The 13,461-nt window shown below is 39.6% G+C and overlaps 1 protein-coding gene across 1 annotated transcript in view; it reads right to left on the bottom strand.

The window, feature by feature from the left end:
- Nucleotides 1-13,461, bottom strand: part of Vps50 (VPS50, EARP/GARPII complex subunit) — a 107,595-nt gene that overhangs the window by 9,690 nt on the left and 84,444 nt on the right. The window contains exons 21-24 of the mRNA XM_005363676.2: nucleotides 10,287-10,408; nucleotides 8,258-8,338; nucleotides 1,465-1,613; nucleotides 65-161 (exon numbers count right to left, since the gene is read on the bottom strand). Coding sequence (XP_005363733.1) covers nucleotides 65-161; nucleotides 1,465-1,613; nucleotides 8,258-8,338; nucleotides 10,287-10,408 — 449 coding nt within the window. The remainder of the gene's footprint in view (nucleotides 1-64; nucleotides 162-1,464; nucleotides 1,614-8,257; nucleotides 8,339-10,286; nucleotides 10,409-13,461) is intronic.

Below are 13,461 nucleotides of genomic sequence, written 5' to 3'. Positions count from 1 at the left end.
GCACATCGTCTTTCCCAGGTGCAATGACAGAGCACAGAGCACATCGTCTTACATCATCTCTGACCTGAGAAAAGAACTGCTGAAGAAAGGGCTTTTTGGCTGCAGGCATCACAGCATCCAAGTGTGGCTGAAGGAACTCGAACTGTTCAGCCAGGAACACCCTAAAGAGAGAGAATGAGCACGGCGTCAGCAACGGCAGGCTTCAGAACCAGTCACTGCTGCTGTGTAGTGAGTCTGTTAAGATCACAAGCCAACTGGAAACCACTTTCTCGTTCTTTAGCACCACACAGCAGCGGATGCTTATTTATCAGTAAGTGGAAGAAGCATTTTGGCATTGGATCCCTTGGGACTGGGGTTATGGATAATTTCGAGTCACCATGTGGGATGTTGGGAATTTAATGCTGGGAATTAAAGCCAGGTCGGTCCTCTGCAAAAGCAACAAGTCTTCTTAATCACAGGGACAACTCTCCAGTTCATAACTTGTCTTTTAGAGAATTTCTTTTAAAGATTCCACTCAATAAGTATATATAAAAGACTCAAACTCAAGAGATTAAAAAGGGATACTTGTCTTAAATAACCAAACATTCCTAACACACAGCACACAGGCTCAATACAGGCAGACACATCTATTCTGGGTGCAGGAGTGACAGGTGGTAAGTACACCTGGATTGTTGCCCGTAGATACACTAACACTGAATATCGCTCTCCATTTCTGTTATGTACGAGAGAATATTTACCTTATTCTGGGCTGCACCTTATAGAACAAGTTATAAGCTCTAACTGAATTAACTTGGGGGTTTAGAAAGATCAAGAGGCATTCTTGCAGATGCCAAAAGTGAATTCTATGTAACAATAACAATGGACTATAGGTACCATAGATTCTTTGGCCAAGGGAGAAATAGAAATATACCACTCAGTATTTAAAGTTTGCCTTAACAAGACCATTTGTTAACTATCAAAACACAACATATTTAATTGCATTCATTTATATAATTAAAGCGAACCACGAAAGACTAGGGGTGATGGTGTAATCTCAGTCTGGTGAGGCAGAGGCAGGTGGATCTCTGGGGCTCACTCTTCTCCTGATCTACCAAGTTTGGCAATCTTGATGCCAATGAGAAACCCTGTGTCAAAACCAGCAACATCCGAAGAGTAATACCCCAGATAATTGTCTGGCTCTCATATGTACAAAGACATATGCTTGCACAAACACTAAAGCTTCCATACACATGAGCATAAATACACACACACACACACACACACACACACACACACACACACACACCATGCAATTAAAATCATCAATTAGTAGTTTATGCTAACATATATTTCACAACAATGCTTAAGTGGTTAAGTGGTTTAGGAGTAGTAGTATTATATAGCAATAAGTATAATTACACACGGCTTACTTTTTATAATTTTCCTTAAATAGTTATGGCAAAGCAACTGCTTTCAACAACTTACAAGGATTCTGTGGCTACCACTCTCTCTGCCAACCCATATAATGTATCCCCAGATGTCAAAATCACTAGTTGATTGAGGTGTGGGCTGGGTACCTTCTCCTTTCTTTCTTCTGCTGCTGTGAGTGTGGCAGTAGGATCAGTTGAAACCTCCTAGAAAGGCAATACACACACAACACCTGAAACAGCAGTCTCAGCAAGCTGTACTAAAAACACGGCTCTAACAATGGCGGTACAGAGAGCACACACTCAGGCACAAGCATGCATCGGATACATACTTAGCTTCAGCCCTTCTTTCTTTTTCTTATGATCTGCGACTATTGGAATCGCCCTTTTTATACTAAATTTAAATGATTCCACAGATTACCCAATGATGCATGGCACCATATGCACATGGCCTAAAGTGAGTCAATGCAGGGAACCTTCATTAACAGCTGCTTCACACAGAAATATTTCTCAAAATCTGGAAGGTGAGGGACTGAACCTTAAGAACCAAAGATAACGCTGGGTGGTTGTGGTGCACACCTTTAATCCTAGCAATTGGGAGGCAAAAGACCAGGAGGCCAGGCTGGTCTACACGAGCTAGTTCTAGGACAGGCACCACAGCTACCCTGTCTCAAAATAGCAAAAACAAACAAACAAACAAAAAGAACCAAAGATAACATTGTGATGCATTAATCACTTCATAATCAAGACTTAACCAAAGTAATCTTTGCATAATCTCAAGAAGGCAGGACTAGAATGCAGTTATAAACTTACAGCGAACTAACAGCACTGTACACATCTGGTTCAGACTGTTATGAGAACAAAGGTGGTCAGTGTGGATCTAGGTAAGAGATGCTGACGGACATGCTGCAGTCCCCGGGACTGTCCAGGAGACAGACACTGAAACAGACCAACAGAGCTGGAGCCTAAGCACTGACACAGTTCATCTGTGGTCAGGAAAACACTCAAGTTTAAGTTCTTTTCACTTTCACCCGACACCATGCTCACTAGCAGTCTTCCTGTTTCTAGCTGATCTTCGCCAGCACTCAGGTGCCAGGCAAAGAGTAAGCAGTGTACAAGCTACACACATTCCCGAACATCACAGGACTACATCGCATATCATAAGCAAACTAGAGAGAAGTGCCTTGAGATCTTAGCTGGGGAGTGCTTGACTGGCAACCTGGAGTAGCTGGAGAACAGAAGTTGGCCATCCTGGATTCCTACACTCCAAATAGCTGAACAGAGTGACATCTGGGTAGACTACCCCTGAGAATACTGACCTCGCACCAGTCACTCAGGTAGTCATGGCATTCAAGGTCAAAGATAGATAATTGCATTTACTATTTTTGAGGGGATGTCAAGGGAGTAACATTACAATTGCATTAAAAAGAACTCCCTGGCTCACAAATAATACCCACCAATGTTATTGGTATTAATTAATCATAACCTTTGTCTAGCTTATAGTACCTTTTCTAGCAATGACTTGGCAATAGCATGCATCTATTACATCTTGAAAAAGCTCCTAGAAGAGAAATTCAAAATAGTTTAATAGAACATATGTTGTATAAATGAGCAATTGCAAAGCACTGTGGGGAGGGGCTAATGGAGTAGGAGGGTCTTCTGTCTATGTGTTACTTTCATTGGTCAAATAAAGAAACTGCCTTGGCCTTTTGATAGGACAGCAGCTTAGATAGGTGGAGTCGACCAAACAGAATGCTGGGAGAAAGAAAGCAGAGTCAGGCAGACACCATGGCTCTCCTCTCTGAGACCGACGCTGGTTAGACTCATGCCGGTAAGCCACAGTCAAGTGGCAATACAGATTATTAGAAATGGGTTAGATCAATATGTGGAGGGTTAGCCAATAAGAGGTTAGAACTAATGGGCCAGGCAGTGTTTAAATGAATACAGTTTCCGTGTAATTATTTCAGGTAAACCTAGCTGGGTGGCCAGGCGGGATGAAAAGCAGCCCACTGCTCCTTTTACAACAGGCTAAAATGCTTGCCCAGCTGCTTCCTTGGTCTCTTCAACACAAATGTGTTGGCGTCATCTGTTGTGGAGTATCATTTTAAAGTGGGTTATATTCTTTGCCTGTCTAAAACATTTTATGGTCTAAAAAGACCTGAACAGCCAATAGTGAGGTAGGAGAAAGGATGGGTGGGGCGGGCAGGCAGAGAGGATAAATAGAAAGAGAAATCTTTCAGGAGAGAAGAGAAAGAGGTTTAAACACAGAGACGAGGATGCAAGGGGTCAGCCGCTTAGCCACGAAGTAAGAGTGGAAAGTAAGATACAGAAGAAGAGGTAAAAGCTCAGAGGCAAAAGGTAGATGGGATAATTTAAGTTAAGGAAAGCTGGCTAAAAAGAAGCCAAGCTAAGGCTGGGCATTTAAAAGAAAAAATAAGACTGTGTGTGATTTATTTGGGAGCTTGGTGGTGCGTCTCCAAAGGAGTAAAAAGAGTAAAACATCACAGAATGGTTTGGCATTCCCACGTGGGCTATACTAAAAGAAAACCCAACAACATCACCCTTCAGTTACAAAGCTGCCACAGATACATTCAAAGAGCACTGGAATTGCTGCCTGAGAGGGGTTTAGGCAAGCGTTTTCCTTTGCTCCTGTTAACGCCGATGTATTAGGCATCAAGTTTTCTGGAAATTATTTGTTTATACTGAGTTTACATATAAGAAATTATACTTAACTGCACTCGCCAGTCCCCAACCATGTCAGGCTGATACAAACGAATGGAGTGTTTGCCACGCACCAGGGCAGCAGCTCCCCATGAGCACAGTAGCAGAATTTTATTTTATTTTATTTCATTTTTTTTTTGCTGCCATTACCCTACTACTATAAAAAGAACTTAAATGAATAGATTTTCTGGGCAAGTTGAAAATAATGTTTTTAATCTTTAAAATAATGTTCAAGCTGCATGTCGTAGTGTACACCTGTAATCTCAGATTTAAGAGGCTGAAGCAGGAGATCACTGGTCTGGGACTAGCCTGGGCTAACAGCAAGATCCCGTCTCAAACAAACAAACACTGAAAGTTGACCAAAAGTTTTAAGCAGTTTAGTTATCATTGCTATGGAGGTTTAAGTAAGAACAGCTCTCACATGCTCATATGTGAATGCCAGGGAGTGGAATTCTTTGCTAGGATTGGAAGGATAAGGAGGTGTGGCCTTGTTGGAGGAAGTGTGTTACATGGGGTGGGGTGGGGGGACTCAGTTTTCAAAAGCCTATGCCAGTGTCTGTCTCTCTGCATGTCCTCCCTGACGTGTGGGTCAAGATGTAGCTCTCAGCTATTTCTTCAGCACTGTGCCTGCCTGCTGCCATGCTCCCTGACACCATGGTCCCTACCATAATGATAATGGACTAACTTCATTAACTGTGAGGAAGTCCCAATTAAATGCTTTCTTTTGTAAGTTATCTTGGAAGTGGTATCTCTTAACAGCAATAGCACAGTGACTAAAACAGTCACGAAACAGAAGATTAAAGCCTTATTTCTGGCAGGACATCAACAGCACCTGCTGCTTCCTCATGTACTTTCCCTCTATTAGGACTTTCCCTTGATGTGAAAAACACGTTTCCTAAAATTTAAACTGAATTTGTATGATAAATTATTTCAGGAAGCATTTTTAAGGATCGAAATGGGTTCCATTTGCCATTTATAAGTTAAAAGCGAAAATCAGAAGATACGTGTAGAGAAATAAAACTAAAAAAGTCAAAGGTTTTAACTGACAGGTAGGAGCAATGTAATAAAAAGTATTTCTACTTAGTTCCACGCTGATCAAGCTATTTATTATTTGCCTATCCAAACAATGCAGTGACTCCACTGTGTTTACTGTCACCATGGAAGTGAATTGAAGTTTATATGCTAACTTAAAACAATCTTAGATTGAGGTACAGTAAAGTGCAAACCAGATTTTATAAAATATTAAACCAAGAGTGCAAAGATATATATAAACACTAACAGGGAGAGAAAAATACACTCAGAAATAAATGTAAACTGTCTTGAAAGCTTTGATTGTATCCTAGTGAGCACTCTACCAAAGGGGAACTGAACAGAGCATTCTCAAGCAATCCTTAGCAACTGAAGAACGAACGGTGGCTTGGTGGTTTTCATACCCTAGAGTCAGTCTGCTGTTAAGCAATGGTAAGGCTAACAAAGCTGAGACATGTTTGTTGGGGGATCAATCATACTGTGAACGCTGAGCTGGCTTTTGCGTTAATTAAATAAAATTAACCTTATGTTAGGAGGCTGAGTTAGCAACTGCTTTACAGAACGTAATCATAGAGCACCAGAGGGCAACTGGAAGAGAAACACACCAGAAGGAGTAGGGAGGGTCTTTGAGTGGTACAGCTTTTTCTGTTTTTTTGTGTGTGTTTCATTGTCGTTTGTTTTTCGAGATAAGGTTTCTCTAACAGTCCTAGCTGTCCTGGAACTTGCTCTTGTAGACCCCTGGCCCTGCATCTGCCTGCCAAAGGCTGGGATTAAAGACACCACACACCCCGGCTCTTTTCCTGTGGGTTCATCCCCTCCCCCCCACCCCCAGAGCAGAAGAATGGCCCTTTCAAGAGACATCAGCAAGGAGAGGTTAGCTACTTGCTACTCAGCCTCTCTAAGCTAGCAGGTTTTCACCCCAGCCTATGGATCTCAAGTCTTATGTTTACATAGAAAGATAGAGGTTAGTTAAAGCCAGTGCCTGTGGGAACAGAATGTCAGGCTAAGGCCTGAAAAGCCAGACCATTTGCCACAGAAGCTATCCAGTACCTAAGGAGTCACAACGGCTGACAGAAATAGCAGCAGAATAAGGTGCAACCAAAGAAAAAACAACACAAGTTAGAAAGAAATGTGCACAAAAAATAGGAAGGAAGAAAGGAAAGCATAGTGGTTTTGAAATAAGACTGAATTTGACAATTTCACCACTCGGGGACACAAATCCACCCAGTTATCACCACAAGAGTGAGGCAAATGTCCTGAGCAATTTAGTGTCAGGAAGCTGAGTAGCTTGGGACCACTGTTTGCTTTTCGTATGATCCCATAATACACCTTATGGCAAAACCTGAAGCATAAAGCCATGCCTTAAGGGTCAAATCCAAACTATAGTTTGGCAATCATAGTCTAGTAACAAGCAGAAGTGATAGAGAAATGCCAGAAAAATTTTAATGGTGAAGTTCAAACCACCACTGATTTTGAGACATTCTATCAGAAAAAAAAGAAAAGCTTTAGTTGAGTCCTAAGATCCACATAGAACAAGATTTGACAGCCATGATTCTAAGACAAAGAGAATGCATAATGAAACATGGGAAAGTATCAAAGTAGGCAAAAGCTAATGGATTTTCAAAAACAAAGGCAAGCAGGTTAGAAGGAAGGAAGGAAATAAATGCCGGGTCAAAAAGGAGCCATTATCTGAAAATGAAGATTAACGATTAATAAACAGCAAAACCTAAAGAAGTCAAGCTTAAACCAGGATACAAGGACCCTGGGATAGTCTATGCACACTTCCAGAAGTCCAGGTAAGTGCAATAGGACAGCTATGCTGTCAGCCCTCCATATCCACAGGTCTGTGCCTATGCGTTCAGCTGATCACGGTTCAAAAATACTTCAGGGGTAGAACACACACCTGTACTGAATGTCATTATTTCTAAAGGACACACATACTACCATTTATAAAACATTTATATTGTGCTAGGTATATATGTAATATAGACATGATATACAGTACATAGCTATGTGTAGGTTATATACAAATATAAGGCCATTTTTACATAAGGGATATGAATGCAGGTGGTATATATGGGATCCTATAATCAATGACCTACAAATACTTCAAGATATAGATGTGTGGAACCAAATTATCCCCAAAAAGTAGACACTAGTTATCTCTTCTGCTGCAGCAGCGGTCATCAGAGACTCCATCACTGCTCAAAGCACTCTCTTAGGGCTCCCCATTCCATTTCATCACCACACTCATCGGGGCCCGGCATGATATTAAACATTATAGAACACATTTGTCTACATGCCTCTCCACAACAACAAAATGTACAACTCAAGAACAAGAGATAAGAACTGCTCCTTTTGTATACTGACAAAATCATAATACAATAATAATGTTTGGCAATATAACATGTCAGTTTTTCTTTTTCCATTGTTTTACTATTTCATTACGTACACACCTAAATATTTTCCAAGACAGAGTCTCGAGCTCTCAATCGCCCTCCCTCAGCTTCCAAGGGCTGGGATCATAGGCACACATCACCACACCACACTCAGTTATTGTTTCTTAAAAGATATATTACTGTTGCTTTATAAAAAATCTCCATAACAATAGTACACATGCGATGTATACAGCATAGGAAAACCAGGAATGTGGACACTTGTTTAAGAGGTGACTGGGTCGATATAGAAGCACACAGAAGTCTTGGCAAGCGGTTTCTCACCACAGTAACTTCAATCAGAAGAAAAAAGTTTCCGTTCTAGTTTTCAATGTGTATGATAGCCTAAAAACCACCGAGGATCACCTTTATGTTAATATATAACCTTAAACCATTCAGTTCACCATCTAACAGACCAGTCAAGAACCAGTAGCTCCTGCTACAAAGCAAATCACACCCAAACTTTGCTCTTGAATGTCAAGGTGATTATGAAGTGAAGTCCGACATTCCCTGAACCACACAGATTCTTACTTTCAGTGAGACTAAAAACCATTAACACTAAAGGACTCAGACACTTCACGGGTGTCCAGATGCACATTTATTACAGTTGACTTATGACTATCTGTTTCACAAACTACAGTGAATTAGTTCCAGCTCATTACTTACCAGGTCAATAAGGCTTTCCTGTATTCTGTTTAGCGTTGTTCTTAGTCGGCTACTACTGAGGCCAAGTCCTGTGGATTCCAGCTGAAAATACAGAAAACCACATCACGCAGCTCTGCAGGAACTGCTGCACAACACTCAAGCCGTGTGGAGCTTATTAGCGCAGGTACTTAGCTTCTGCAGGCTCCAGAATTTAAAATTTTAAAATGCCAACACATTAAAAAAAAAAGTCGTATCTTAGCTTCCCCCCCACAAACAACAAAGTCTCCATGGCCTTGAAGGTCACAGTAACATCTAACGACCCTGTGCATTATGAAAGAATGATGCAGCAGAACCTCTTTCTTACAAGTTAATATTCTTAGCAACAAAAGTTAAGATTTTGTTTCTGAAAGAAGGTTCACTTTGGTACACATTATCTTTTGTTTTAACATAGAAGCAAAAACAAAGTATTGCTAATTCTTTTCATACATGAATTAAAGAAAGTCTATTATGACTTGAAATAAAATCTTCTCTTAGGTCTATCAAATATTTCACAGCATTGAATTCTGTTCATTACAAAAAAAGTCAAAGCATTCACAGATGCCATCCCACAGTCCATAAATGAGAAAGCTTACATGTTGAAACATCAAGTTAGTCAGTCACTTGTATAATAACTCAACTGATGAAATTAAAGATAATAAATACATACAGGTACTTGCAAAAAAAAAATTAAACCATCCTCTGTGACCCAAGAAACTGAAATGTTATTAGTAGTAAACTATAAAATACAGTGTCACTAACGTAGGCATAGATATGATGAGTGTGTGATTATGTGAACATATACAAACATGCACACATTTTTATTCTTACATCCTCCCACCCAAACTAAAGCAGATGCATGACACACTGTGCGAGTTGATTTATTTATTCAGGCTTTATACACTTCGTTAATTCATCTCTCCCCTTTTAAAATTTATATGAAACTATATATCAGTCAATGCAAGTGTGTGATATCCAACACTGTGATGATCTTTCAACCAATGCAATTAAGCTAAGGGGCAGAGTTCTCTCCCTGTGAAAACGCCACCACACGTTATGCACCTATCTCCTCCCACCCTTAACCCCTGACCTCCATGTATCACTATGGTTTGGTTTTCCTGAAAAGAATCAGAGTGAATTTTATTTTTGTAGATTTTTTTAAAACTTAGTATGCCTTTAAGACTCACCTGTGGTGTGAGACTGTTGGTATTTTGTGTTGTTTAATTCTATCTGAGAGTATAAACATAACATAATCTCTAACTACACATCTGAATATCAGTTTGGGTTGTTGTATAACACTACCATGAGCATTCCAGTCTTTGACCATTACATTAATTTTCATTTTCTTGGGTAAATATCTGAAAGTGAAATTCCTGGGTCACATAATAAATATAATTCTATAAGTTACTGTCATGACAGTTTCTAAATAAGCTATGTCTTTTTCGCCCTACAAGGGAAGCATAAGAATTCTAGCTATTCCATGTCATGAACTGAGTATTTTTCACCACTGCTCCATCCCTCATTAGTATGGTAAGTATGGGAGACATAATTCTGAGGAAGGCACATGTACCAGTTAGCAAAACTAATTACTTAATAAATATCTGTGCTAAGGTTGTGAGCCAACATTAATAAGTTGTCTCAATTACTATGTAATAATTGCACATAGGTCCAGGTTTAAATAAAGAAGCCTACATATTTTTCATTGCCAAAATATATCACAGTTAGAAAAGGCTGTTTCACTTTTTCTATGTGAACAATATGCAATTATCATATCAAAGCTTAAAATTAATGTATAAACCACACATTCAGACAGACATCTCATAACAATTCTATATCTGATGAAAAATTCTCAATAGTTTTACCTAGTTTTACAGAATATAAAAACTTACACACACATACACACTCACACATACACAAACACAATTTAAGTATATATACAGAATAAAAAACTTCAAATTTGAGGAAATAAATACATTTGAAAAGAAATTTTTTTTCCCTCCAAAAGTTGACTTACTGAATCATTCCGACCAAAAAAGGTATATACTGCATACAAGTAATAATCAAATAGCTGGGACATAAAATGGATAACATCAAAGGCAATTGGCTTAAGAATGTTCATCATCTGCATGTATTTCCCTGAAAAGAAATGAGAACCCAAAGATTAATTAGGACAAAATTAAATTCTGTTACTATATAATTCTTGAAAGGCAATATGAATGTCCTATCAAAACTCAAATAGTGAAATACTGCATTTCTCATTTCTCGTCACCTGAGTTCATTTCTAGTAGCTGGCAGGAATGGAAGCAGTTCCAAAACCTACTGGAATGTCCTACAAGGCAGCACTCTGAACACTCCTACTGCCACGTTTCCCTACTAATTCTGATGGAACTCCTTCACTCTTCTGCGGGGCAGATAACACAGTAGAAACATACAAGCCTTGTTCTAGGTGCTTCTACTTAAAAATATTTTTTTTCAAAAATATTTAACTGCAATAAGGTAATACACAGCATACTTGAGAAAAACATTTGGTTGGTTTGTTTGAAAATCCCATACCCACAGCAAAAGTGAGGAAACGGTAAGAAAGCTGAGCAAGGGGAAACTACAAGGGAAGCAATGCCATGGCCTGCTGTGGAGTTCCCTCCGCATGCTATGATTACCATTAATAAGACCTATAGCAGGGCAGAACTTAGGTAGGTGGGGAAAAGTAAGCTCTATGCTCAGAGGAAGAGCGGAGGAGTCAAGGAGAAGTCATGGAGCCTTTGCTGGGGGCAGACACCGGAAACGTTACTGGTAGGCCACGATCTCATGGTGATGCACAGATTAATGGTGATGAGTTAAATTAAGATGAAAGAGTTAGCCAATAAGGAGCTAGAGCTAATGGGACACGCTGTGATTTAATTAATACAGTTTTTTTGTGATTATTTTGGTGCTAAGCAGCTGGGAGCTAACTAGCGGCCCCCTTACTACAATGCCCTTCAACTTTAGCTCTGTGAAATCATATATCAAAAGCCAAGAACATTTATACAGAAGTTCAATACCCTCACAGGGCCAATAATACATATTTCTTACTCTCTCCTTTGATAGAGTCCTAGGTTCTCTTCTAAACAAACATACGATCACATTGAGTTTCCCCTCAAAATTAAGAGACAAATACATTTACCAATTTATGTGAAAGAAAGTTTTAACTATCAAGTACACAACTCCAAGTCTCTAGTTAGAAATTTCATTTCTAACAAGAAATATGTATACCCATGAGAAATGCTTTATCTATACTTCTTTTGTAGATATAAAATGTTAACCCAGACCATGTGTTGAATTTCAAAATAACTCAGGTCTTGGCTCAACTCCACGTAACCTGTAGCTAGCTATAAATTTAAATTGGCACTATTAAAGACGACATGATTTAAAAACCCATCAAAAGACAAAATCCACATATTAATTGAAGTGGAAAAAAAGAAAATGTTAGATATCGGTGCCATTTCTTCAAAGCGAGAGAACATTACCTCAACTTTTATGACATAAAGTTCCAAGAATCAGATGGTCAGGAAGAAATAATGCAAATATATCAAAGTAAAACAAAATCCATCAATCAATCTATTCTTATGCCTGTCTGCAACTCTTTTGTTTAAAAATAACTTTGTAATCATTTCATATGTCCAGACCTTTCCCTAAAAGTCACATTTGAAAAGTACCTGAAAGATTTGCTCCTTGAACATTCTGAGGTAGCTCTGCCAGCCTCTACTCAGGTACAAACACACAATTTCCTAAACCACAGCTCATTTACAAGTAAAGCAGCATGACCCCAGGAAGGAAAAGTATAAAAACAGAGAAAGAAAATCGTAGGTGATTCATTAGAAAATCAGGGTGCATACACATCTGTAGTAAACAGCTTCTCTTCATTTCTACTAATACGAAGCATTGTTCATATAATCTTAAGACACATAGGTGGGTAAAAGCAATTTTAAATGTATGCCTAAAAAAATCAAAACAACTTTTTTACAATACTGAAAATGTAAAAAAGCATTAATCCAACAAAACCCTTTTAAATACAACAACACATTGGGCCTTGTGTTAAAGTCTAAGAACCACACAGAGTCTCCCCTCTCGCATCTCAAAAGGCTGTCAGTGAAAAGCAGCATGAACCAGCGGTCCCCCAGTGTTCCAGTGTCTTTCCAATTCAAGGGGCAGAGCAGGCCCCTTGTTTGGGTTCTTGTGGAGGCTTACATATATCTTCAAATCTAATGAAATCAAAGCCTTTACATTGAATTAAGCCCATGTCTATGAAGAGAAGGGACTAGGAAGCGAAATAAAGTAGGATTGAAGAAAGAAAAGAAATACAGACAGACATACACACAGTGATGGGGGATGGGAGAAAAAAGTCTTAAAATATCAGAATGGGTTGGTAAATCTTTGCCCCAAAGGACCAAGTGGCGGATATTTCACCTCTGCATACCACACAGTCTCTATGGCAACTGTACTGTGTCGCTGGTCTTCCCTCTCTCTTTTTTATCTGCTTAATTTTGCTACTACAAAAGGGGGGGGGGCAAGAAACAGTTGACAATGTATAAGCAAATGAGCATGTCTATATTCTAATAAAACTTTATTTACAAAACAAACGTGGCCTACAAGTGAGAGTTTGCCAAGTCCTGTTTCAGAAAAGAAAAAAAAAAAAGATGATGGATGGCCAAGTCTAGATTAATGGCTTCATGGTTAATAGAGAGCACTGCTCATATAAAGTGCCAGAGTTCAGTTCCAAAGACACATGTCAGCAGACTCAAAACCACCTGCAAGTCCAGCCCCAGAAAGAACCCAACATCCTCTGTAGGCACTTGCACAAGCAAGAGCACACACGCGCACACATATAAAAATACATCTTAAAAATGATAGAAAGAGGTTGATAGCAAACGTCACTCAGCCAGGCAGCAGCTACTGAGAATCAAGCTGGCACAAAAGCTGAGAAGAGGCTGAGACAAGTACACTAGTCTATGTCCCCGCCCGCAACGTCCTCCTGGCGGGCGACAGACGAACAGGATGCTAAGTTTAACCACGTAATAAAACCAATGTCCTTAAGAACAAGGGCAAGGGGTTTTTGATCCTACTGCACGGGCTGGCTTTGGGGGGGCCTGGGCGGTTTGGATGCTCAACTTACTAAACCTGGATGGAGGTGGGCGGTCCTTGGACTTCCCACA

The sequence above is a fragment of the Microtus ochrogaster genome, linkage group LG10, assembly GCF_000317375.1.
Source record: "Microtus ochrogaster isolate Prairie Vole_2 linkage group LG10, MicOch1.0, whole genome shotgun sequence".
Lineage (NCBI taxonomy): Eukaryota > Metazoa > Chordata > Mammalia > Rodentia > Cricetidae > Microtus > Microtus ochrogaster.
This window is presented reverse-complemented; position numbering and strand designations above follow the sequence as displayed.